We start from the raw sequence: 23,889 nt of genomic DNA, 5'->3' as shown, positions 1-23,889 counted from the left end.
TTGTCTTTGCAGATTTAGAGCCACATGTCGGGAATTTGTGTGATCTTCCTCAATTGTTCAGAGGTTAGGGATCAGTTCAGATCTAAGGAGGAGATCGGCTCATCAGATCTGAGGCCGTTTATTGTTTGCACATTATTTCTGCTAACAATTACAACTGAACATAAATTGAAGGCTGTGGAAAGGTCGGACCTAGTAGACTTTTTAATGTTCCCGTGTGTATTTGTTTGTATGTTTATGTGTGTGTGAGTTCCTGCATCTGCCTTAGGTTATTGAGCCGCCACTTCACAGCAGCCCATCAGCAGCGGTCAGCTTGTGAGTGTGTATTAGCTCGTGTCTAAACAGATAGAACGGATGATTTTGTTTTGGGATCATTCTTTGCAGAACGAAGAATGAAGGTCTGGAGACACTTTAAACTTGACAAACATGAATTAAATTTCAGTTTACCTTTTAAATATATGTTTTTTTATCTACTTTTGTGGTTGAAACTGTAATTACCTACAAGAAAGAAATCATATATTTGTGTTGGATAGCAGTGTTCTCCAGGGCATGTGAAAAATGATGACAGTCTGCAGTCACCAAAACTAGTCTGATGAAACGGATGCAGCTAATGATAGCAGGAAACCATCACACTGATGCTGTCTCTCAATCAGATACCTCCATTAGCCAAATACACTTTCATGTAGTACACTGAATTGTGTGAATTTTGACAGGGTAGTTCACCTTTCCAGAAATTATCATCATTTGACTTCTTCTTCGTCCTCTTAATAGCAATCGTCAACATTTGGTCGTGATTGTTGCCCTTTGGCTTGTTTGCTCACTTGACAATTGTATTACAATGGAATAAACCATTACACACTAGAGTACACGATCAAGGTACTCATAAGCCGTGTTTCTATTCGATGGTCAAGCGTTTTTTTAAACAAACTTTTGAAATATCGCAAAAAAAAAAAAAATAAAGTGTTTTTCCATCAACTGGTTTGGACCAAAGCTAGCTCTCCTATCTTAGAATGCTTATTTTTGCACAAAAGCTGCAGATCTCACTACGGTTTATATATCCATACACAAAATAGTGAGGAAGATACCAAATTAAGTTTGACTTTGAGGGCAAAACAAAGGCAAGGATGAATCTTTCTATTTAGCTTTCAGGGTAGAGTTTTCTGACAGTTCAGTGAGCTTTCCAGACAGATTAAACTTGACTGATCCTGCAGAGCTACAGTACAGCAGTCTCTTGCTACCTGGATGTAATAAGGAAGTCCTTCTGCTTCTTGCCTAGCTTCCTGTTAATGTCCATGCGTCACAATTGATTAGCCATCGAGCTCGAATGATTAGTTGCATGCGCTGCTTCAGAGTGACCCTGAGGGACTGACTGAGGGTGTGTTGGAGCTGGAGGTCACAGTAATCTACTGCTGAGATCAGACTCCAGTCACTTCTTCCTGGAGTACCTGCTGGTGGAGAAATACATGATGAGCATTCACACATCCTGTTGGCCTTTCACTGCTATATGTGTCTCTTCATTTCCCCTCCTACCCACTTTTTTATTCTCATTTTTCTTCCTGCCCCAGTTTTACTTTAATACAGAGAGCTCTGTAGAAGATGAACAGTGTTAGAAGTCTTTAGCTGTGTCATCCATCATCTCGGTTTAGTTGTGTAGCCTGTCCTTCACCTCCAGCCTGGTGAAGAGCCTAGAAATCAATACCTCGCTGATAATGTTGAGTTTGCACCTGAAGAAAGAGAAAGTGAATCCATATCCCGCTAAAATAACACCCATGACTCCAATGTGTGTGTGCATACTACGTTGACACATAAAACAAAAACCCACATTTTACATGTCATTAGTGAACATAAAGCCATGAACATCGAAACACTGCTTCAACAGTCTTTTCTGGGAGTGCTTTCCAGAACGTTTTGGAGCCTCATTGCAGGGATTTAATCCTCAGTTTGGGCCGCAACTAATAATTATGTTCCATATTGATTAATCTGTTGATTTTTTTTTTCAGCTCCACTCAGTGACAGAAGCATTAGTGGCATTACAATTCAAGTGCATCTCAGAGGTGTTGGTTGGGTTTGAGGTAAGGAAGTGCTTCCACACCAAACTAGTAAAAGCATTTTTATGGCTCATGTTTTGTGCACGGAAGCATTGTCTTGTAGAAACAGGAAAGAAACATCTTCAAACTAAAAGAAAAGAAAAAGAACCTTGCAGGAAAACTCTCCTTAAATACAAATGAGCCAAAACAGTGCAGAAATGGAGTAGGAGCTGGCAGTCAGGGTTGTAGCTTGTCCCTCATCCCGACCTTTGACCTTTCTCTTGCAGCGGGAACAGACCTCAATCCGACTCCCTGACTCGACGGCTAAATGCATCCGTCTGGGCGTGAGGGAGTCAAACACATTAACACTGCCATGCTGGCCTTTGGCCAAAAAAAGCACTTGCCAACAGACCTTAGACAAATAGAGTAGGCAAATATAAATACGGCCAAAAGGTTTCCAATCATTAAGCAAATGCATGATTGAATGGGCACTTTAACCTTCAACCTTATAGTTCAGACAAGTAGACATTTACACTGCCATAAAGCTAGACTCAGGAAAAGTAGTCCCAAATGAAACCCATTGAATTAAAAGGAAAACTTTTCAGAATGGGATTTTACTACACACGATAAATGTGTCCTGTGTAATTACATTGACCCAGAAGTTGATTGGACAGTTTAAAAGCTTCAGATTGATATGAGAGTATTGTCAAAAAAACAAACAAATGATCAACATGTATGGTGCCTGGGTCAGTATGGAAAGGAATGCCTTAAACCTTTTAAATTGTCACTGGCTGCATCTTAACAAATTATTGCTTGGCAGTTTCATCAAGATGTTGTCTATTTTCTCATCTTGGCATTTGCCGGGAACACATTCAGAAGATTCTGCGATAAATTGTTGTGTTTACAGCAGAATGACAGAGACTTTTAGGGTTGTTCAGGTCGGTGGAGCCTCATAAAGTTTGTCTTTTTTCAGAGAAAAAAAACACACTGCTTATGTTCAACCTTGAGAAATTTTCAAGTGCAAATCAGACACTGTCTGACACACAATGAGTTTCGTTCCAACACAAGTGGGACACCCTCAAAGACTGCTAAAACTGCAGATAAACTGCTAAACTGCAGATATTTAAAAAAAAAAAAAAAAAATTTCATTTCAATAATGAAATGTATTAACAATAAATGTAACGCACAACGGGAATACTTTTGTGATTTCAACTGGACTTTTAACCTGCAGTACCTGAATGTATCACCGGCAGAGGAAACAAGCTGTTATTAAAGTGACCTATCACCTCTCATGTGGACATGACAATCTCGTCAGCAGATTACCTATGACCTATTTACACATTTAACAAATATGGAACTTTAGCATTCATTCAAGTCCAACATGAACTCTCCTTTTAGCTCCTGAGGGAAATATCTGACTCTTAAACTGCTAATGTCTCCGTATGTTCACTTGCTAATTACACATTGTGTGTGTCTGCTGCCAAGCGGGTAGTGTGTAGTGGGATTTTAGAGCTTTTATTTTCTGAAAACAGTTGTGGGCCATAAACCATAACATTGAGCTAAATTACACTATAAATCTCTGAGGAGCTGAGAGGGAACTGCTGATTCAGGTGATAATTATCTGAGGGTATATCACTACGAGCGACCCCTTTCACATTACACGTAGTCATGAGATCCATTGTTAATCTAAAAAGTGATCGCTGCTTTAAGATGTACTTTTAATTGTGTGCAGCGATGAGCAAATAGTCTCCAATATCCCACTGAGTCCCACTATCTTAAAATGTGCCAAGCCAATATTTTTAAATTAACGCTGACATAATCCACATGGGGAACATCACTTCAGATGGCAATAGTCCAACAGTCGGTACAGTCAGTACATATTGGATTCAGTTCCAAGTTAATAAAATACTCAGATCTGTTGAGCTAAGAGACAAAACATGCAGACAGTCACGGCACAGAGATGTGAATGTGTTTGTTGCTTGATATCAGTTTTAAAAATACAGATCATGGTTGGTTGACTTTGCATGCTTTCATGTTGTTTGTGCATGCTGCTGCCCCTCAGTTCATATCTCAGTTTAACATACATGCTGGCAGGTAAACCACTTCCTCTGGCCCCGCCTGACGTTCATTTGGACGCTTCGCCCCGGGTGTTTTGCGTCCTGTGGCAGATTTGCGCTGACAGCCCACTGCCGAAACGTGACAGGCGACACATCCGGCTTGATGCGAGGCTACAATCAGGTTGACAGGAAGGTAATGAAAGGCCCCGTCTTCCCTGACACTTGGGCTGTCCCACTCGGTGCCGGTGCTAAAGTGCATTGCGGAGTGATTGACAGTGATAATTTGACCCCGTCTGTCAGGGCGTCTCTCCTTATGGAGCGGCATCACTACGAGGACCTGATTGTCTCAGTGGTCAGAGGTTATCTCCTCACATTGTAGATGCACTTAATCTCTCAGAGGGTTTGTGTATACTACAGTTGACATTTGTAGGTTTATCGTGAAGATTTGGTAGCTTTGAGATGAGACTTTCTTGAATTTGTCAGATGTTGCTATAAGGCAGTTTAACAGCATGTTTTGCACTCGTTCTGTCAGCTGTTTCAGTTTTCTGCTCAGTGAAAGTCCTGGAATTCGGAGGGAAGGAGCGATGGGATTAGCATGTGGGACTTCACATCTGTCTTAAAGGGAAAAAACACAGGTCTGGCCTTGTAGAGAGGACAATGGACAGAGAAGGAGATGGAGAAAGGTTGCCGAGACAGGCAGTGGAGGAACTGCGGGGTCTCATGGACTCCTGGGTGTCGAACAGCTGGAGCAACTCTGTGAGCCATGAAAGCACAGCACAGCTCTGTGAAATGAAATGTTTAACGGTTGCAACTTTTAAAAGGTCACCTGAAGAGAACATGTCCGTAGACTCTACGGTAAATGTTTGAAGAGGCCAAAGTTCAGGCTCGAACTTCCAGTTGGGAGCTTGTTAGCAGAGCAAACTGTTTCTCATGTCTCAGCAATAATCTCTCACCTCCTTGACTTAAAAGTGATTTTCTCTCTTTCATAAACAAAAACACTGGAGACCCACATATTCCCACATAAACAGAGCCCACGCTCTGCAGCCTCCACTGTTGTCATGAGAATCTGAATTTTGTGCAGATGTCTTGTTTTCTTCCAGCCTTTTGTTTCCACTACTCCCTTCTTCCCCTCCTACAGATGTGAAGGCTTTTGTAGTCACTGAACATCTTCAGCTCTGGATAGCTTTGGCTGTATTGGCCAGGAATGCATTCATTTATTTTTTGTGAAAGAGTACAGAGCGCGTAGGTGTTTCATTATGAATTAAGGTTTTTGAAAGCGTGGCATCATGCCATACATTAAGGTTTTATTGGAAGAAAGGAAAATATCTGCTTCCAGCCCCGGGGATAACTAGTGTCACTGAGCAAGACACCCGTCCAGCTGCTGGTCTGACCTCTGACCTTCCAGTGGTGGTAGGAAAGGAAATATGTTTCTCATTTCAGGCTCTCAAAGAGTTTTGCATTGTGGCTCTAAATGAGCAACATGGCTCAAGGGATGGTAAGTTTGGTCTGTCAGTTGGTCCAGCTCTTTGGTTCCCAGAGAATGAATCCTGCTGGTAATCTCCAGACTTTGGTTGTTATGGTTTGAAACCATTAAACCATCATTCTCACTCCCAAGTCCTCAAATACAGCAGCTTGCTCAGTGGCTCCACGTGGATGTGGTTATGGCGGGAGTGAAGGAGGAGGTCGGAGGATTAAGCATGATTAAGTCTGCGTATAAGGAGGAAGAGGTCAGAGTGGTTGGTTCGGTCCAACAACACAGGACTTTCACCCAGGAGACTTTTGCAAAGCCAATAGTTACCTTTTACTTCTTCTGTTGCATCACGTTATGTAACTTGCATCGCATATGTCAGGTACCTTACTTAAATATATATGTATTTTAACCCAAAACATTTTCCTAAACATAATCAAGTTGTTTCCTGTGAACACAGAATTTTATCTTGCAGAATATGACCGGTGCAACAATGATGCTCGAGGGGCGTGTAGAGGGTCAAAGTTAGAAATGAAGTGCACCTGATCAAGCAGCGGTATTTGCAGAGTTGGTTTGGTCAATACTGTTCAAAATGATTGCTGCTTTAGGAATGTGGAAAGTGATTTCTGAGAAAACACTCACTTCAGAGAGCGTCTCACATTTTGATTTCCATCACCTCTTTAATGGAAACATTTCCTCTTCCATACTCGATGGTGCTTGAATGTGTTGACAGTGCAGATAGTAAATGATTTGGATGTCAAGGTCTCCATCTCTCCAGTCTGTCTGCCAATTACCTTGAAAGGACAGGTGACAATAATGCATGACAGTCTGGTACACCGTCAGCAGTTTATTGCGTGCATGAATGAGTGCAATTGTCAATGCATTTTTGCAATATGTGCAGTTGTCTGCAGAAATCTCTGTGTGCTCGTGCAGGTGTACATCAGTCTCAACTGACGGTAATTAGTGTGCAATAACAGATTTTTTAATTTTTCAATGTCAGCTGTCACACAGAAGACAAAGCAGATATTCTGAATATATTTTAGGACAAGAACATGCTTGTTAGTCAAGGTCATTTTTTCCCACCTTGCTGACAACATCAAGAGACACAGAGGCAGCAGAGTCCTGACGTGTTTCTGCATGTTTGTGTCTGGACAGTGACCCAGTTCCCCTGCTGACAGAGCGATAAACACTCAACACACGGCTTTACTGTCGTTATGGACTCTGTTGAAAAGCCGAGGCATCATAATGCAGTTTTACACAGTGCTGGTCATGTGCTGCTGTGCGACAGATCTATATGAAACCTACCAACCCTGTTGTCAGCACGTCTAGTTCCGCAAGGGAAGACAATTCACCAAAGCTAGCTTCAGTTTGGCTACAGATTTTGTATTTGCCTCAGCATTTGATAAAACCTTGTGCAGCAGATAAAGCTGTGTTTACTGAAGCCTTACTTTTTATTTTTAGTTGTACTTGTTTAAAAAGAGGAAAAATCCAAGTAAATTTTGAAGGCTAGTCAGAGCATGAAGGGAGATCAATAAGAGAAAGGATACAATCTCACTAACAGATATTACAGCTATATTTGGAGAAGAACCAAAGAGAAGTCTTGTTGATCTATTGTCTCCCTGCCAGCCAGTAATGATATGCTAATGCTGTAATTATTTTCCTTGTCAGACAGCAAACTTTGTCGTCAGTTTCCAAGGACAGAATTACACTAGAACGAGATGACGGATTGCTAAAATCGCTGCCCAAAATGGCAACGATTACCTCACGCTAATAATTTTGACAAATTTGGGCTGCTCACATTTAAGACTTGCCAATTATTTAAGAAAAGATGAATTGTAGCATCAGAAGTCTACCTCTCCATCACTGCTATAGTATCTCTGTGTGTCCAAGTGTAACAGAGCCTGTGTTTTCTGCCTGCAAAGCCCCCGGCAGTCCATCTCCTGTGGTTGAATCCTCGGAGACAGGTGGTGTGAAGTCAGAGGATAGTGTCTGCTGCAGGTCTGGTACAGCAGAGTGACTCAGCCCAGCATTCAACCCCCTTAGGGCCTTTCCATCGCCTTGCACAGCTCCCCTCCTTCATTATAATCTACCATTGTACTCTGGCAGGCAAGGTCTACCTTATTTAACACATCTTTTGACTTTGTGGAGCCATGCCTTTCACTCCTCTTCGGCAGAAAACTTCAAACAAAATGTATGTTGAAATGTGTGATTTCTCACCTGTTCCTGAGTCCAGCCACATGCATTTCATCTGAAGCGTAAGGAAGAAAGCAAAGTGTTTTTAAGGATATTACCGCAGGGAGATTTTCATGTTTTATTCATGCGTCACCACTTCTTGGTGTTTGTTTGTAAGCATTTGCCTTCATATGCCCTCTGCACAGAGACTGTAAGTTGTGAGAAGAGCAGTGGTGGAAAGTACAGTCATCAATTACTTCTATTTATTTGTCCTATACTAATCTTGACGATTTTAATTTAAATGAATGCCATTGATGTAAACTGATTAATTAAATTGATGTCATTAATGTTAAATTATGTTAATAATGTTAAGTCACCATCTATTGCCGAATGAGGTAACACAATTGATTGGGCTGATTGATGAAAGCACTTGCATTTGCAGTATTACAAACTGGGAGTCCGTGGTGACATTCCCAGGAAAAATCCAAAGCGAAACTCTCTGTGAAGTGTTACCGCTTATCGCCATCGGTGGCGCCAAAGAGAACAAAACAGAGATCTTCAAGATTGACACTTTAAGTCCATCACATTTCATTTGTTGTACATTTGTTGTACTTTTAACAATTATTTGACAGTCTCAGTAACTAGATTTGTACTTCCTTTTTTATTTGAAAAAAAGTATGACAAGCTTATAAAATACAAGACATTATTATAGCTTAAACCAGTGGTTTCCAACCTTTTCGACTGGTGGCCCTTCACAGAAACTATGAGGTGTTGGCAGTTCCACCAAAGAGATTTTCCCTTTAAACTTCTCACATGGTTTCATTTGAAAAAAGGTTGAAGGCACAAATGATTAAAGATATCTAATATTTCACAAATACATAGTTTTCCTTTTAACCAGTTCTTTTACTTGAAATACTTTAAGTACATTTGGATGTTTTTTATTGGTGATTTGCAGTATGAAATTCAGTATTTTTACAATATATATCGATACTCTAACTTAAGTAAAGGATCTAAATATCTCACAAAGTTGTTGCTACCTTACCTTTTCCTTCTTCTGGCTGCTTGAAAAGCCGAGGCTCTGTCGGTGCTGTGGGGCTCTTAGTTTGATCAATGAAGCCCAGAGAGGCAGAACATGGGGCCCAGTGCTGATGGCAGGCTGCCCAGAGGCATGGCATGAAGAGCGAGGCGAGGCTGAGTCACACTTGAAAGTCCCAAAACAAGGAGATTTTCAAAGGCAGTGGGTTTGGAGCTTAGCTTCCCAGGAAATGTCAAGATTCTGCAACTATACTGCAACATTACTACATTGCAGTCCAAAAAAAAGGACCAAAAAATGTCAGACACTGTTAGAAATATCATTATTCTTGCTATTCCTTTTCATTGTCATATCTACTCTTCAGATTATTTTTACATTTAACAAACAAGATATAGTGTGTGAATCAGTCAGTTGTTTACAGTCTTTATGTTAAGCTTAGCTAATGGGCTGCTGGCTGTAGCTTTGTATCTACAGACATTAAAGAGGTGTTGATTTTTATGACTGTACGTAAATAAAGTAAGTAAATACATGCATTTCCTCAAAAGTCAAACTAATGTTTTAATGCAATACTTAATGTTAAATAAAGAGAAAACAAGCAAACGAAAATGTTCCTTTTCAAAATATAGATTGTCTTTGGCTAGTGCCATCACTAATAGTTAATAAATACCATGAGGGAGGAAGGAATTGATCTCAAATATTATAGTAATGCTACAGTATACATGTGCAGCACAAGGCACCCGTTACACAAAATCGTTTTTCTCTCCCTGGCATTGATTATCTCACCCCGCCCTTATAAATAAATCAAGAGAGCCTCGGGCTCAAACAGGTGGGAATATGAATCTGTTCCTGACTGACTCTGAGCCAAAACAAAGGCAGAGTGAGTTGTTTCTCCTCCGAGGAAAGTCATGAGGGTTCAAACAAAGTCAGCAAGGGACAAACAAAAGAGAAAGTTGGAAGATATGTTACAAGTCAATCCCATTTGCATTCCCACCCAGTGTCTCCCAGGCTGTTAGTCAGAGGGCGCTGAACTGTCTGTTTCTATTAAAGACTCAGTGCAGCCATGCTCAGCGGTACAAACAAACGGTGCCGTCAGTCCTGAAGTGCCCAATTACTCCTGTGTCCTCTACGAGGGTCAAATGTATGTTTGGGTTAGATCAATATGCGTATTTGAGGGATCGATGTTGCAAACCACAGACCGAAGCAGAAACATATCAGCTAATTTCACCCTCTATTAACGCCGAGGGGCTTTTACCGCAAACATGAATGTCAGCACACGATCGACACGAGCGGCGGTCCGGCGAGTGCTTCCAGCCCGGGGGTGAAGAGGGAAGCCCACGCACGCAACCTCACCTCACCTGGAAACTTGCAGGACGCGGTCACAGCAGAAAGTCAAGTTTTTTTCACGTTTCTTCACAAAATAGAGGGTCATAGAGGTTCGTGCTGCGCTCACAGCTTAGCGTTTAATCGAGCGTACGTGTGTTTGGATCTGAGTTAAGAAAGCAACTTGGAGAATTCTGTCAGCAACGATATTTTTTTGGTGAAAAGAGATAGAGAAGTGTCAACAAACCCAAACTGGTGACCTACTGTGGCTAACCAGCTAACATCAAGCTTGATTGATCTCCAAGCTAGCTTGTTTGCCAACTCTCCGTTAGCTGATCAGCTGGTTAGCTTGCTACCTGGTAGATATGAAGCCACAGCCAGTATTCATCTTAGCTTAGCACATCATATCTCTTGAAAACAACCAAACAAGATAACACTTGTTTATTGACCCTCCTTTGCTTCTCTGTCAGACTCGGAGCTGCCATGGAGCCCACACTGTCACAAACTGAATTCTATCAAATTGTATTGAAAAACGGAAAACCAATTTCAGAGAGAAGCAGACAGAAAGGCCGACAATATGTGTTTGAAGGATGCTAGATGTATCCTTCAAACACATATTATGATGTATGTCAAACTGATTCAGCAGCGAAAACAGGTGAACAGAAGATAATGAAATTAAGTAACAATTTATTGTTTATCATAATTATTAAAAGCAAACTCGGCATGTGGAGATACTATCTCCTATGATTCAGCTACAAGTGTATCATACATGAGTGTAGACTAAAAGTAAAACTATTGCGATAAATACAAATTGATAATGCCACACAACTAATAAAGCTAAATAGCTTCTTTGTTTTTGGACTTTCCATCTCTCTGTTCCTTCAGATCGGCACAGTCGAGATTACTTGGCTTTGGTCAACGATTTGCATCTGCATGTCGAGGTTGCACTGCTTGTATTAGTTATTGTTATCCTGTGTTGCCTGTTAGTCTTTTTTCCGGATGCACTGACCCTAAACTGTTAACAACCTGCACTATAACCTCGGACCCTGCAGCTGCACCGCACAGCTGTTCAGGGCTGCGACTGGAAGCAATAAACCAAAACAACCTGCTCTCTCTTCGCTCACTATTTTATTTCCACCATGATGACCTTACCAATAAACTACCGCCGCGCACGATCTGTCTGCCTCTCTTTACGACTACATGCCTGTCTTTTCCAATAACTATATTCTAGACAAATCTGCTGTATTTAGTGAGATAGTTGACATCTTATCTCCAAGACAGCAAATCACACCAAGGAAATCATTTCACATAAAACACCTTTTAGACACTGCCCAAAGAAATGTAATTTATTACATTGTTCAAGTCTGCTGAATATTTTCTTCCAGTCGCCTGTATCATTATAAATGTCATCACAACTAGTGGGAAAGGTGCAAGGGCTAAAATACATGAGAAATCGGATGAATTGTGTATTTAAGGAATTTAATTAAGTATATAAACCTTCGTGCTTTTCACTCGTCCTTTCAGAAAAGAGACAAAGCTGAGCTCAGATGGAATATTTTCTCTCCATAATTATACATTTTCACAGATGGTAAAGGGGAAATCTTGTTATTCAATTGGCAATGCAAATATGTGGCAGTGTTCCCTCCTGGAAGGGTCTTAACAAAACACAGATTTCTCTAAACACATTCGCCTCTAAAAGGGGAATTTTTTTGGGAGTCAGCGATCTGTTCTTCGACATGCTGCTCTGTAGGTCTCGTTCTGCAGAGCAGAGTGGTGTTGTCGACAATATTTAATATTGAGTTCCTGTGAGTGGCTAACGCCTCCACCACTGAATGGGAAGAAATTGAAGCAATTACAGACTCTGTGTGACTTGGATAAGTCTCACGATTTGTCAACAGATAGAAGACATGTGAAGGGCTGGGTTTGGCAGCTACAAGCCAGGGGAATGGTCCTCTCCTTCTTCCCTGCTCTTACTTACAGCAGAAGAAGAGAGTCTGAAAATATACGTGCTTGAGGGATGGTGGTTCTGTAGATGATTTGGTATCTTCAGTCTTTCTGCTGGAGCTGATTTGTGTGCCTGGAGGCTGTAGGTAGGAGGATATGGAATTTGGCAAGTTTTTAAGGAGTTTTTTTTTTAATGTTTTTCCTGCACATAAAAAAAAAAAAAAAAACTCTTCTGCATAAGATTCCAAATCTGGGTTATATGTTTACATCTGCTCCCTGGGAAACCGCCCAGATCTTGGAGGAAAGGCATGTGTAATGCACGTTTTTTGTATTTAAGAGGTTCTGTATTACTCACAAGTGAAGCAAATTGACTTGATTATGAGGAATTTAATAAGTGGATATGAGGGCTGCTCTTAGTGCTGGAAAACCGCACTACGTGTTGTTGGTTGAATTTGGCATGACGGATTAGTCGACCCAGTACTGAGAAAGAAGGAGGCATCGTTGACTGAACATTAGAAGATTCTTATCAGCTAATTTATGAGAAATAAAGTGTAGAGCATGATGGATGCTAGATTTATTGATGCTGATAGCAATATCAATTCAAGATTGAACATCAAGGAAAACACGTCTTCTTCAGTCAACAAATAACTGACTGCAAGGATGATGCTGTTGACAAGAGGAAGTGGCACATGGGGACGCTTTTTACGATCAGCTTTCTTTGTGTTTTTGCGTATTGTTCATTGGCTGCACATTTCCTCTAAGAATACCACTGTTAGCTGTTTGGAATTAACTGTAATATTCAGATATTAGCTGTGGGTTAAATCATTCAACAAAAATGTCTGCAATTCAAATTACTGTCTCGTCCTCCGGAAGCTGGACTCTTTTTTTTTTTTTTTTGGTGTCTGTGTGTGTTTACACAGCGTTTAACTTACAGAACGTTGGACTGTGGCGAGGTTTGGTGGGGCGGAGGGGCGAGAGGCTCGGTGATGCTGATGGATTACCAGGAAGGATGAAGACAGGCCCAAGGGCCCCTTCTGGCCTCGCCTGTAGCCCTTTGCCCACAAAGAAAGTGGAAAAACACAGTTAATACACTCACACCAGCACTCAGTCAATCAATCTCCACCTGCAGGACAAGTCACACATAAACGCCACAGACATGTGCATACACATCTACACACACACACACTTATAACGAGCCTGTTCACACTACAGGGATCAATCTTCAGTTAAAGCGGAGGTGCCTGACATGGCCGTGCTATTTCTCACACGTGGAACACTGTCTCTGGGTCTCAAATCGATTGCTTTTAGGGTGACAGAAAGGTGGTCAATTAGCTGGAAGCCCTAGTGCTGATCAATGTTTGAAATGACTAATTTATACCTGGACATTGTTGTGATAATGGTGTCTCGATGTAAAGAGTTTATCTTTTCATTTTTGCAAAGTAGGAGCGATTCATTCATAATATTCTTAATTTAACCTTTATTTATCTGAGGTAATCTCATTGATTAGTACAATCAGGGCTCACATGATGTTTACTCCTGTTTTTAAAATCTTGTATGCTTAGATAAACTAATCTAGTTTCAATGTCAACAAGATGAGGGTCTAACTTTAAAAGCGCTTTCACTCTATCTTATGGAGTACTTCAATTTAATAAACTTTTAAACTATAAGTAAAATAAGTTTCACTCGAACTAAATTGAGACAAATGGGCTCCTGTAGTTGTGGGCACGTTGTTTTTTTTTATCCTTCATTAGTTTGCATTTGGGCAAATTGGCAAGATTGAAACTATGCAGAATTAGTAATTAGCAGGTCCTGTATTCATGATGTAGAGTTAATTATCACTTGGCTGCTTTAATACTGAAGAAAAGGAGAAGATCGTTCCTTTATTGATCAGTTTTTTATGGTTTTCTCATTGACGAAGCAATGAATCCAGCAGATGTGTATTTGTCCAAAAAGTGCATACAAAACACAAGTAAGTGCATTTGTGACTTTAAATGATGAAGAGATCGACCCTTAAAGAGACACAGCGGACAAAAAGAGCGATTATTGTGTCGAGTCTGTCTCCGATGTTAGGTGTGGAGGTGTGTTATCCACAGAAGCTCAGCTGAAGACTGAGCCCCGAGGATAAAGGCTATTGTTTGTTATATGGCGTATCAGAATAAAAGTGCAGGCTTTTCTCTTGCTGATCCTCTCTATTCTTCCGTACAGATGTGACCATTTCCAATTTTAAGGTCTGTTAGGCATGCACTAAGAGGACTGTGTGGGAACAGTGAAAGGACAGATCTTGTGTTTTCATGGAGAGATTTAGGCAGACTGTGAGAGATGCTGGGCTTGTTTCTGTGCAAAGATGGTTTGGGCTAGCCGCTGACCTGTAAGAATACAGTAATATTACCTCAGGTAATGGTCTGCACCGGAGGAAGGAGAAATAACCTGTTACAGGAGGTCCAGTGATACATCGCCTGCCAGGCCCGGGCTCTCTCCTGCTTGAATGATTCAAGGCCTCGAGGCTCCTGAGCCATGCTGCTCATTCGCAAAGTTGAAAAGTGGAATGAGAGCCAGCAGCCGCGCTTCATAGTCCTGCAGTCAATCACTCAATCTCCTGAAATATGAGACAGACACGGTGCCTGACTGGAATCCCGAAACCCTAAACGCCTGTGTCAATCAGGAAGCGCAATTCTCTTCGTGATCCCGCTGCCTCCTGACTGCCTGCAGCACTTCCCTGCATGACTTTGCCAAAGCATTTTTGTATAACTTCCTGCACTGACCAACGCCAGAGCCAAGACAACCACCAATTACCGAATGAAAGCCACGGCGGTGACAGCAGACTCCGTGATGGTTTACTCCAGCACTTGAAACCCTGTGTTTTGGGGTTTGATACTGTGTGCTCGGGGATGTTTCTGGGTGCTTTGTGGCTCAGCCTGCTTGGATTTTGTGTCCAGTGTATTAAGTTGTTTACAGCAGAGGCTTGGAAGGGAAATTAGCAATTTGCTCCAAAGCCCGCTTCAAAAACGTTCTTCAAGGTTAGAGTCTTGATTAAAAATCGGCGAACCTGAAGCTGGACACACTCTTCCTCCTAATTCCCCCTCAGCTTCTTTGCCTTCCTCTAACATGCAGCCCTGACAGTGCTCCTCTTCATGGGCGCTGTGTTACCCCGAGCCCCGCGAACGCAACATTAGTCTAATGAATTCCCTCCACCTTCCATGCTCGGCAGATTGTAATTAACACTTTTGAGACTTTAAAAATTGGCTTCTATTTATAGAGCTTCTTTCGCACCTGGCTATTTTCTCATTTGGGAGCACCGGCTCGTCACACATTGACATTGACATTATTTTGTTCCTAACATTAGGTCTGTGGTTAGCACACACTTAGGATATTTTAACATGTTGTTCTACGACATAAAATACATCAGTAAATATCCTTCTCTTGAATTTTGAAGATTTAAAAAAAGCTGCGTTTAAAGTGTCTAAATGAGACGACTAGATGTAATCTTGTCGAACACTAGCTTCCCGGTGGTGACGTGAAGTCATGCAACCACAGTGTAGTTTGTTAATATATGCACTTTTTACCTCTGGAGACTGCATTCACACTTCAAAATGATCATAAGTATCATACATTTGTGTTTGCCATAGAGCTTATTTTCTGCAATAATCCCAAATACAATGGAACAGGACCACTGGCATTTTGTCGAAAGAAACAATGCGATGCTAACTTTTCATGTTGGCCTATAAAAACACGCCAACCCTGCAGCACTCTATTGTTTTCAATCAGAATGGCTTCTATTTATAGCCCCCAATCACGCCTGCCACATTTCTCATTTTGGTGAGCCGACTCGCCACACAGTGTTAGCAGCACATAGTGTTCACGGTTTGTCTACGCATTCTGATGCCGCCAGGAACCTTTCTGACATTGCTATAGAAGGATCAAAGGTCCGTGCAAAGTCATTGTTTACATGATAATGAGACACATTCAGATGTACGATAGCAGTTTTCATCAATTTAAAATGTGTCTTTGTGCTTTGTCTCTTATCTGAAGGGTTACCGAAGTGAGAAATCAGCTTTGATATAAAATCCTCGACAAGCATGTTTCAGAAAGAGACAAACGTCTCTATCTGCAGTCCTAATCTGAACCTCAGGGGATGTTTGGGTTGCAGCGCCCTGATTTAGAAAGATGTGACTAATTGTTGGCAAAACAAAATCTCTGGTGCAATGGAGCGTTCACCACAATCAGGACGCTGACTCGATGCTTCTGTCCGTGGGGAAATGTATTTCATTCGCTGTATGCTTTTGGTGTGCACATGCCTGCAGTGTTTAATGTGTGTCTAAACTGTTTCTAAACTCGTCTTATGCACATAATATCTGAGATTTAGATGCATTTCACATTTAATATTAACAAATGTTCACTGTCATCACTAGTCACGCTGTTCATCGTTTGAACCCGGATCTCTTGGTTCCGCCTCTCTGTCTACCTGTGTTTAACTTTCTCCTGCAGTCAGCTTCTAGACTTTATGTGTTTGCCTAATGACAGGCTGCGTTTTTAACAGAGGATGTGTAAAAAGCAAGCTCCGGCAGGTTAGAAAAGCTCTGCATACTGTAATAAGACAGTTCATGTCTGGAATTTGAGTGGAGTAATGTGTAATGTGTCTCTCCCCCCCCAGGAGACAGAGATGTAACGGGTCTACAGTTGGATCGCTCGGCATCACACATGCTGTGCATTTTGAAACTGAAGTTGGGTTGTAGTCTATAATCTATTAACACACAGAATGAGATTTTTTTTTAAAGAAGCTTGTTTCAAAAGCTATTATTACAAGATGAAACCAGCAGCACTCGCCTATTAAACCCAGTTTATTAACTTATTGTTAACTTCATATTTCAGTTCATCTGCCTCATGATCCGCCAATACAGATAACACTGTCAGTTTTTTTTTTCAATTTTGAGCCTCAGCATTTGGTGCTCTGAGATGACCTGAACATAATTTGGCGTGTGAAGGGCCATACATTGAAACAGCCAAACACTTATTCAGGTACCAACCTCATATGTTGAATTGAGATGTTTAATTTCTTTGCACATTCATTCTAATGCTGAAACAATGAACCGATGAGGTCTGGATCCAGGCATGTGATTCGATGAGGATGGACATTGCACTTTAGCTTCGGCTGTATGTGGTCTGGTATGTGGCCCCCTTTTTGGGTCAAGACATACGCTTTCACTGAGAGAAACAGGAAATTGTTGAGAAGCCGTTGTGTAGCAGGTTACAGAGGCTTTCACACATGGATATTCACTGTCAGTGTGGTAAATCACAAAATGATGCTGGTGACTGAGTGTGAGATCTTTTGGTTCAGGACTGTTTGTCAGACAAAAGACACCCATGAGAAACAGTTTTTTGTAACTTGTGTGAATTGACCCTTTAGACGAAAAGTGCTCAACGATGTTGTGTTGTTATGCTTAAGTTTAGTTGAGGGCATCATTGTTTGTTAGCAATACAAAGTTTCTTCAATGTATGTATGTATGTGTGTGTGTGTGTGTGTGTGTGTGTGTGTGTGTGTGTGTGTGTGTGTGTGTGTGTGTGTGTGTGTGTGTGTGTGTGTGTGTGTGTGTGTGTGTGTGAGAGAGTGATTGAGTGCTTCTCCTGACGAATGTTCCCAATGAATCATTGCTAATGAACAAAACAAGACGCTTTGTTGAGCTCTGCTCTAACAAGAGGACCTCTCATCACACAGATTATCTCAAATCTGATTAGGTTCTTTACTCTTGTTTTAAAACTAAAATGAGCACAATCTCAGAAAAAAATGCAGTCCGTCAGCAATAGTTACATCAACCTAATCCGTGTTAACCCTGGTGACTTGATCTGCACAGAGCCTGAGAGATATTCCTGCAGCATTTACTCTAATAAAGCAACGTTCAGCGGGCACTAAATTAAGCACTCTGACACCCAGAGAGAGAAAGGCAAAGAAACTGTCGGAGAATGTGACTTTCTTTCCTACTCAAATCATGCACACCACACACACTAACTAGCATGCAGAAATGCAATGAAGCGTTCCACCTCCTCTACTTCCCAGTCATGTGTGTCAGTCTCCTGTCAGCAACACTGAGTCAGGTGGGAACTGAGAGGGGAAAACAAGCCGAAACTGAATGAAAGAAGGGGTGCAGACAGCACCTTTATTCTTTGGTTTTATGACCCCCTAAACGTCCTTGAAAGGTTTTAGGTGGAACCAAATTACAATCCCTCCGGTGTTTGTGAATCAGAGGTGTTGACAGGCGTGAGTACGGCCAACAAGGCCGCTCGACAGAGTCAGGGTGAAGGTATGCGGGGCCTTTCAGACGCACTGAAAGAAAAGTAGAGGGGAAAGATTTCCCTTCACACAAAAGGCGAGGAACAGTCTCGTACTGAGGGGCAGCCTCGTCCTGCTGGGAGGTTATTTTAGGTGTCCCTCAGGGGTCTGACCTCTGTGCCCTCCCAAATGCTTGACAAAAGACCCAGAATTGCCCCCTGGATAATAAGAAAATCTGCTGCCCCTGAATCACCAACACCAGAGGTAGTGTTCACAAGTGAAATGCAGGTGCATGTGCTCCTTTTTAAAGGTGACTCATCATGGGCGTTCACATTGGGACACGCTGGGAAAAGAGCAGGCATTTATTCAAAGTCCCTATGTTGTGGTCATGGTGTATTTTAAAGCATCCGCTGTTTGCCAGCTTTCCATCGTATATTGAGGAACTGACAAAGATCCTTTGCAGGACGAAAATAAATGTTTAGGTGCCTCTTGGATGAGAGTATATAACTGCTGTCGACAGGAAGTTTTCCAGGGCTACTTTGTACACACGGGTGTGACTAATGACCATCAGGGATAGAGTGAGTGTCGGGAAGTGTTAGTGGCACGGTGAGAATGAGCGAATAGTTGGCCAGGGGAGCCGCTGCAGACACCAAACAACAAGACTGAGATGATGCACACGAAAAAGAACTTGATCCTGCAAAGACTGCCTCGTCTGTGGGTAAACCAAAGCCTACCCTCGGGATTTTTTGACCAATAACGGCTGCATATACGCACGTAAAAGAGAAGCCACGATGCAGCCCATGTAGACAGCTGTGATGTTTAACATAGAGGCATATCTGATCCGTCAGACCTGTGAGAGACGGGCAACTAAAGAACAGTCACAGTGTAGTGGAAGAAATTAAAGGAGCAATGCGTAACGCAAAGCCACCTGCCCCTAATGAAATAGGGGGCGGCATTTCACCCTCCTGCTTGGTCCTTACAATTAAAATTTAATAAAGGGATTAGTTATAGAAAATTTGAATTTGTGGTGTCGGCCTATAGTTTACGTTAGCCATGTGTGTGTTTACTGTGGCACTCACTGAGGGCCTTACGGTCCCTGTAATGTTATGTCTTGAGATGTAACTTGTTGGCTTGGGTCCGAGGTGGCAGAGACAAAAGAGACATTTGTGTTTTGGTTTGTTTTCGGGAGTGGAAGCTCTGATTTGGCGCAAACCCCACCGTAGAAAGTTACAACGTGCCGGCGGAGCGCTGGGTCTAACTTGTGCAACAACACAAACAGAAAGGTTGCTGATCCAGAAGGGAGTCGGGGCTGTCCCATGTGATCAGACACCAAAGCCGGGGGTTTCTGCTGGCTGAATTTGAGTGGAGCAGCGGGGAGGATGAGGCGAGAGTTTGAGTACTTTTTCTTGTTTCTGCCACTATGGATTTAATCCAATCACCAAACTACCAAAAGGTAAAAGAACCTTGTACCTTCATCGTGATTGTCTAGCCCTCGTGCAGTTCTACTTCTTTGTCTTCTCATGTTGGACTGAAGACAGTCTGGATGCTATAATTACTAGGATCAAGTGGTATTACCAGACAGGACGGGCCAGGACTATTTGGTTAGCGTGCTCATTTCAGTACAAAGCTCTGCAAAACAATACATCTTTGACATAACCTCTAAAACCGTTATTTATTCACATTCTGTTGGTTAAAAAAATGTAAGCTAATATTCCATCCAGATCTTGCACACTGCACCTTTAAAAATAAAATACAATTTGAACTGAGAGTTTGTTCAGAAAACCAAAATAAATAATGTATGCTGCTTCTCTATGTTTAGCTATGTCAACTTTTTAGAGAGACCTGTAAAGACACCATTACAGTAGTCGAACCTCCTGAAGATAAACGTCTTGAAATCGTTTTAAACGTTATCTGTCTTTAAGTGAACGTTAATACACCAAGATTTCTAGCTTGTTTTTTTTTGTCATTAACATTACTGATTAAAGGTGAGCACTAACTTGTAATTGTTCTTCATTTAGCTGAAAAAAAAACTATTTGCTGCAACTTTCCCCCAGCTCTCTTTCATACGCCTTGCTTGAGCCTTCTGCTCAGTTAATGTCTTCCAAAGTTCACCAAGGCCCATCTCTTCGTGCAGATTGGTCTCTTTGCTTCTTGCTTTGCTGTCGCGCATTATAAAGTGAGTCTGTCAGCCTCCACTTTTGGGTGAATTAGCATCTGAAGCCCCTCCACTTGCTCCCTCCTCGTCTCATGAGAGCCGCCGGTCGGGGGCCCTGAGAGAGGAGGAGGAGGAGGAGGAGAGAGGAAGATGAAATGTGAGCAGTGGAGAAAAGAGAAAGACGGGAAAGGAGTGGAAAACGCGCTCTGCTAAATAAAAACCCAGTGACCTCTGTCTCATAAAAAGAAACAACGTACAGTAATAGTTGAGGAATCAGCAGTGTTTTCTGTTCTGAAGCCAACACAATTTACATCGCTGCAACCGCATGCAAGAACTTTGTAAACTTTGCGTTTAGATCCTTGCTATAAAAATTAAGTGTATTACTAATTGTCTTGAACCGCTTAACCCTATTAAAGTCATGGGGAGCGTACCGAGCATCAGTCTGCAGTCCATCACAGGACCAACAGATAAACAGACCACATCTCATTCATACCTGCACCTCTAATCTCATGTAAGCAAGTGGAGATCATGCATTCTTGTCAGGTTTATTGTTTAACACATGCATTGATTGCACTGGTTGGCGGGAATCGGTAGCCTTCTGCTTTAGAGCGTGATATAAAGTACTGCTGTGGTTGAAGAAGTACTCATATCTTTTACTAAACTCAAAGTTACAATATCACTAAAAATACTCCGTTAAAAGTCCTACGTTCATGATTTCACTTCAGTAAAAGTACAAATGTATCAACAGCAACAGTACGTAGAGTATTAAAGTAAAAGTCCCTTTCAGATATTTTATTATACATACATACAGTACATATTAGAATAGTGTTACTGATGCTGGTGTAAGTGGATTGTTTAATCTGTAGCACAGTATCATATTTTATAAATATATTGTATGTTTTGTTTGTAAATTATTTATCTGGAAACCAACTAGTTACAGATAAATGTAGTGGAGTAAAAAGTACCAAAAAAACAACTTTTCCCTCTCTGATTGACTGACCATTGCAATTTAATTATATTGCATTATATTGCATATTATATACATATACAATATATACACTACATTGCACTTAATATGTCTTACTTGAGACTTCACAATCAGTAGATTAATGTCATAGTTTAGCTTATGAATTTGTGTTTCACACTTCAAAGGCAGAGATTCACCTTTTCGAACGGGTTTGGTCCGGTTGTTTCAGCCGCCAATCAAAAGTAACTGAATCAAACTGGCGAACACAAGTGAGTTTGTTCAAACCAAACATATTAAAAGCAGACTGAACTGAACGCAGCCAGATATATTGAAATAATTCTTCCACCTTTAGGAGGAAGAAGGACTTTTGATAATCCGTTTGATGCTTTTCGGACTCGTCCTTTCCTCTAATGACGCAGCAGATTTCGCCATCTGTCTCCGGCTCCGCTAATCGAGTCAGTGTTTACATTAGCACTGAACCATTTCTCTGATGCTCATTTCAGACAGCGACAGGGATGATTGTGTGTGACTGTGGCTCACTGGTCTGTGTGATGGCTGCTGAGTCATTGCTAATGTGCGTCTGTGTCAGACATGAGATTTCTCCCCAGAGCAATGAGAAAAGTCCACAGAGACAGTGAGTTATGAGGGAGCGGCACAAGATTAATGGCTTGAATCGTCCCCGCCTCTATAATTTGACTATTGCCTGAGTGAAACCACAAATATTAGTGTTGCTTGTAATTATCCTGCTTGTACATGCCACCAATTGACATTACATGACAAAACATGTTCCCTTTTGTACTAACACGGTTAAAAAAAGTGCAAACTTTTTGAGCATGCTTGATTAAAATATATGTGTGTTGACCTACTGTGCATTTATTGACATGCAATTACAACTTAAAGGTGATGTTTTCTTTTACTCACACTCTTGTTTTCCCGTCTCCCTAGGGGTCTCCTACTCATACGTGCAGGGGCAGGCAGGAGATGAGGACTCATCAGTGGACGTGAAGCTGTACAGTCACCGGTGGAGGAGATGGCTTCCCCCAAAACCTCGTAACATGGACAGTAACAGGGCCAGTCAGGAGCAGGACCAGGATCCAGAGCAGGAGGAGCCCGATGGCTTCCCAAGCCTGCTGTCTGCCGATGAAAAGATAGAGGTCGGTGCATTAGAGGTCATTAGCATTATGTCATTAAGTGTTTTCAGAATCAGAAACAAACCAGAACATTTCAGTTGTATAATGTGTATATGTCTTCTGTGGCTCTGGGGGAGTTTTCTAAAAGCTGGGATAAATATATAACTAAAGGTTTGCATTACAAACTGTAGGTGTGACGATCAATGAAAGACTATCCAGTTGCATGCAGGAAGTGTATGCAGGGGTTTTGGAGTTTGAGCCATACAAGTGACTTAAAGTCAGCATTACTTTGCTTATTTATGTTTATCTGACTTTACCCGTCTCCTGCGAGTCTCCCAAATGAATGGAGGTGCAACACTACAGTAAATCACTGGAGCACCTGTTTAAATGTGTCAATAGGCAGCATTAAAAGCCCAACACACCCACGATCCTCCCACACAGGTGTAAACTTCTATCACGCCTCAGCTGAGGGCTGCGTGGGAATATACAGACTGGTAATTCTGTTAGTTTTGTCGCACCTGTTTGGACGGTAGACGTTATGCCGTGATCGTGTCATTACTAGTTTCCGATTCTTACATAGTGTTCACATCAAAGTCCAAGTCGTAATCGTGAAGGGAATCTCTGCTCTGGTATATATCGACTTGGCTCTTCATAATACATAAAACCCTGGAAGTCAAGGAAACATCCATCGTATGGGTGAATATGATTAAATCCAAATGTAATGCATACAGTGTTGTATTATCAATGCACAGTGTTTTTAACCCTCACTCGACAAACTCTAGCCACACGACCGTCTACAGTCCAAAGACTTGAAAGCTTGCAAGTCGCTAACATGGGAACCTTTGCCCATCAATGCTTTGTCTTGCTTTTAACCGTGTTTTCAAGTTCGGTTGTTTTAGTGGATCACTGACTACGTTTACATGCACAACTATATTACACCGTTACTCAGAATATGACAATACTCCCAAATGTATTCAGGCTTCATGTTTAAGCTCTATGTTGTATGATGCATCAATAATTCAATGTTATTTCATGCAATGCAATGCAACGCAAAGTGGAAGGAACTTTTGTTTTCATGGAACTGAGGCAAATGATTGGGGTCGATAATCATTCTCACATTAGTTAATGTGGAGCATGATTATAACGGAAAGAAAGTTTGCCATCGTCGTCATCATCTTCCAACTGAGTCCAGACTTTATTGTGACTCAGTGCAGATCAGTGCAGCTCCACACACTAAACCTTCCCGTCTAGTAAAGAAGACAACGAATATAAAGAGTATGAATCGATAAAATCCTCTGTTGAGCTGCACCAAAAAATACTGGAGCAATTATAAATCTCCCTGGAAGAGTGGATG

General features: G+C 41.5%; 1 protein-coding gene across 1 annotated transcript in view; it reads left to right on the top strand.

The window, feature by feature from the left end:
• plxdc2b (plexin domain containing 2b) overlaps positions 1–23,889 on the top strand; it is a gene marked incomplete at both ends in the record, with an annotated part of 84,513 nt that overhangs the window by 11,640 nt on the left and 48,984 nt on the right. The window contains one exon of the mRNA XM_079234389.1: positions 22,351–22,574. Within this exon, the coding sequence (XP_079090515.1) occupies positions 22,351–22,574 (224 nt within the window). The remainder of the gene's footprint in view (positions 1–22,350; positions 22,575–23,889) is intronic.

Source organism: Taurulus bubalis, assembly GCF_910589615.1.
Source record: "Taurulus bubalis genome assembly, chromosome: 18".
Classification (NCBI taxonomy): Eukaryota; Metazoa; Chordata; class Actinopteri; order Perciformes; family Cottidae; genus Taurulus; species Taurulus bubalis.
The sequence above is the reverse complement of the archived record's forward strand: the minus strand, read 5'-3'. Positions and strand labels throughout refer to the sequence as shown.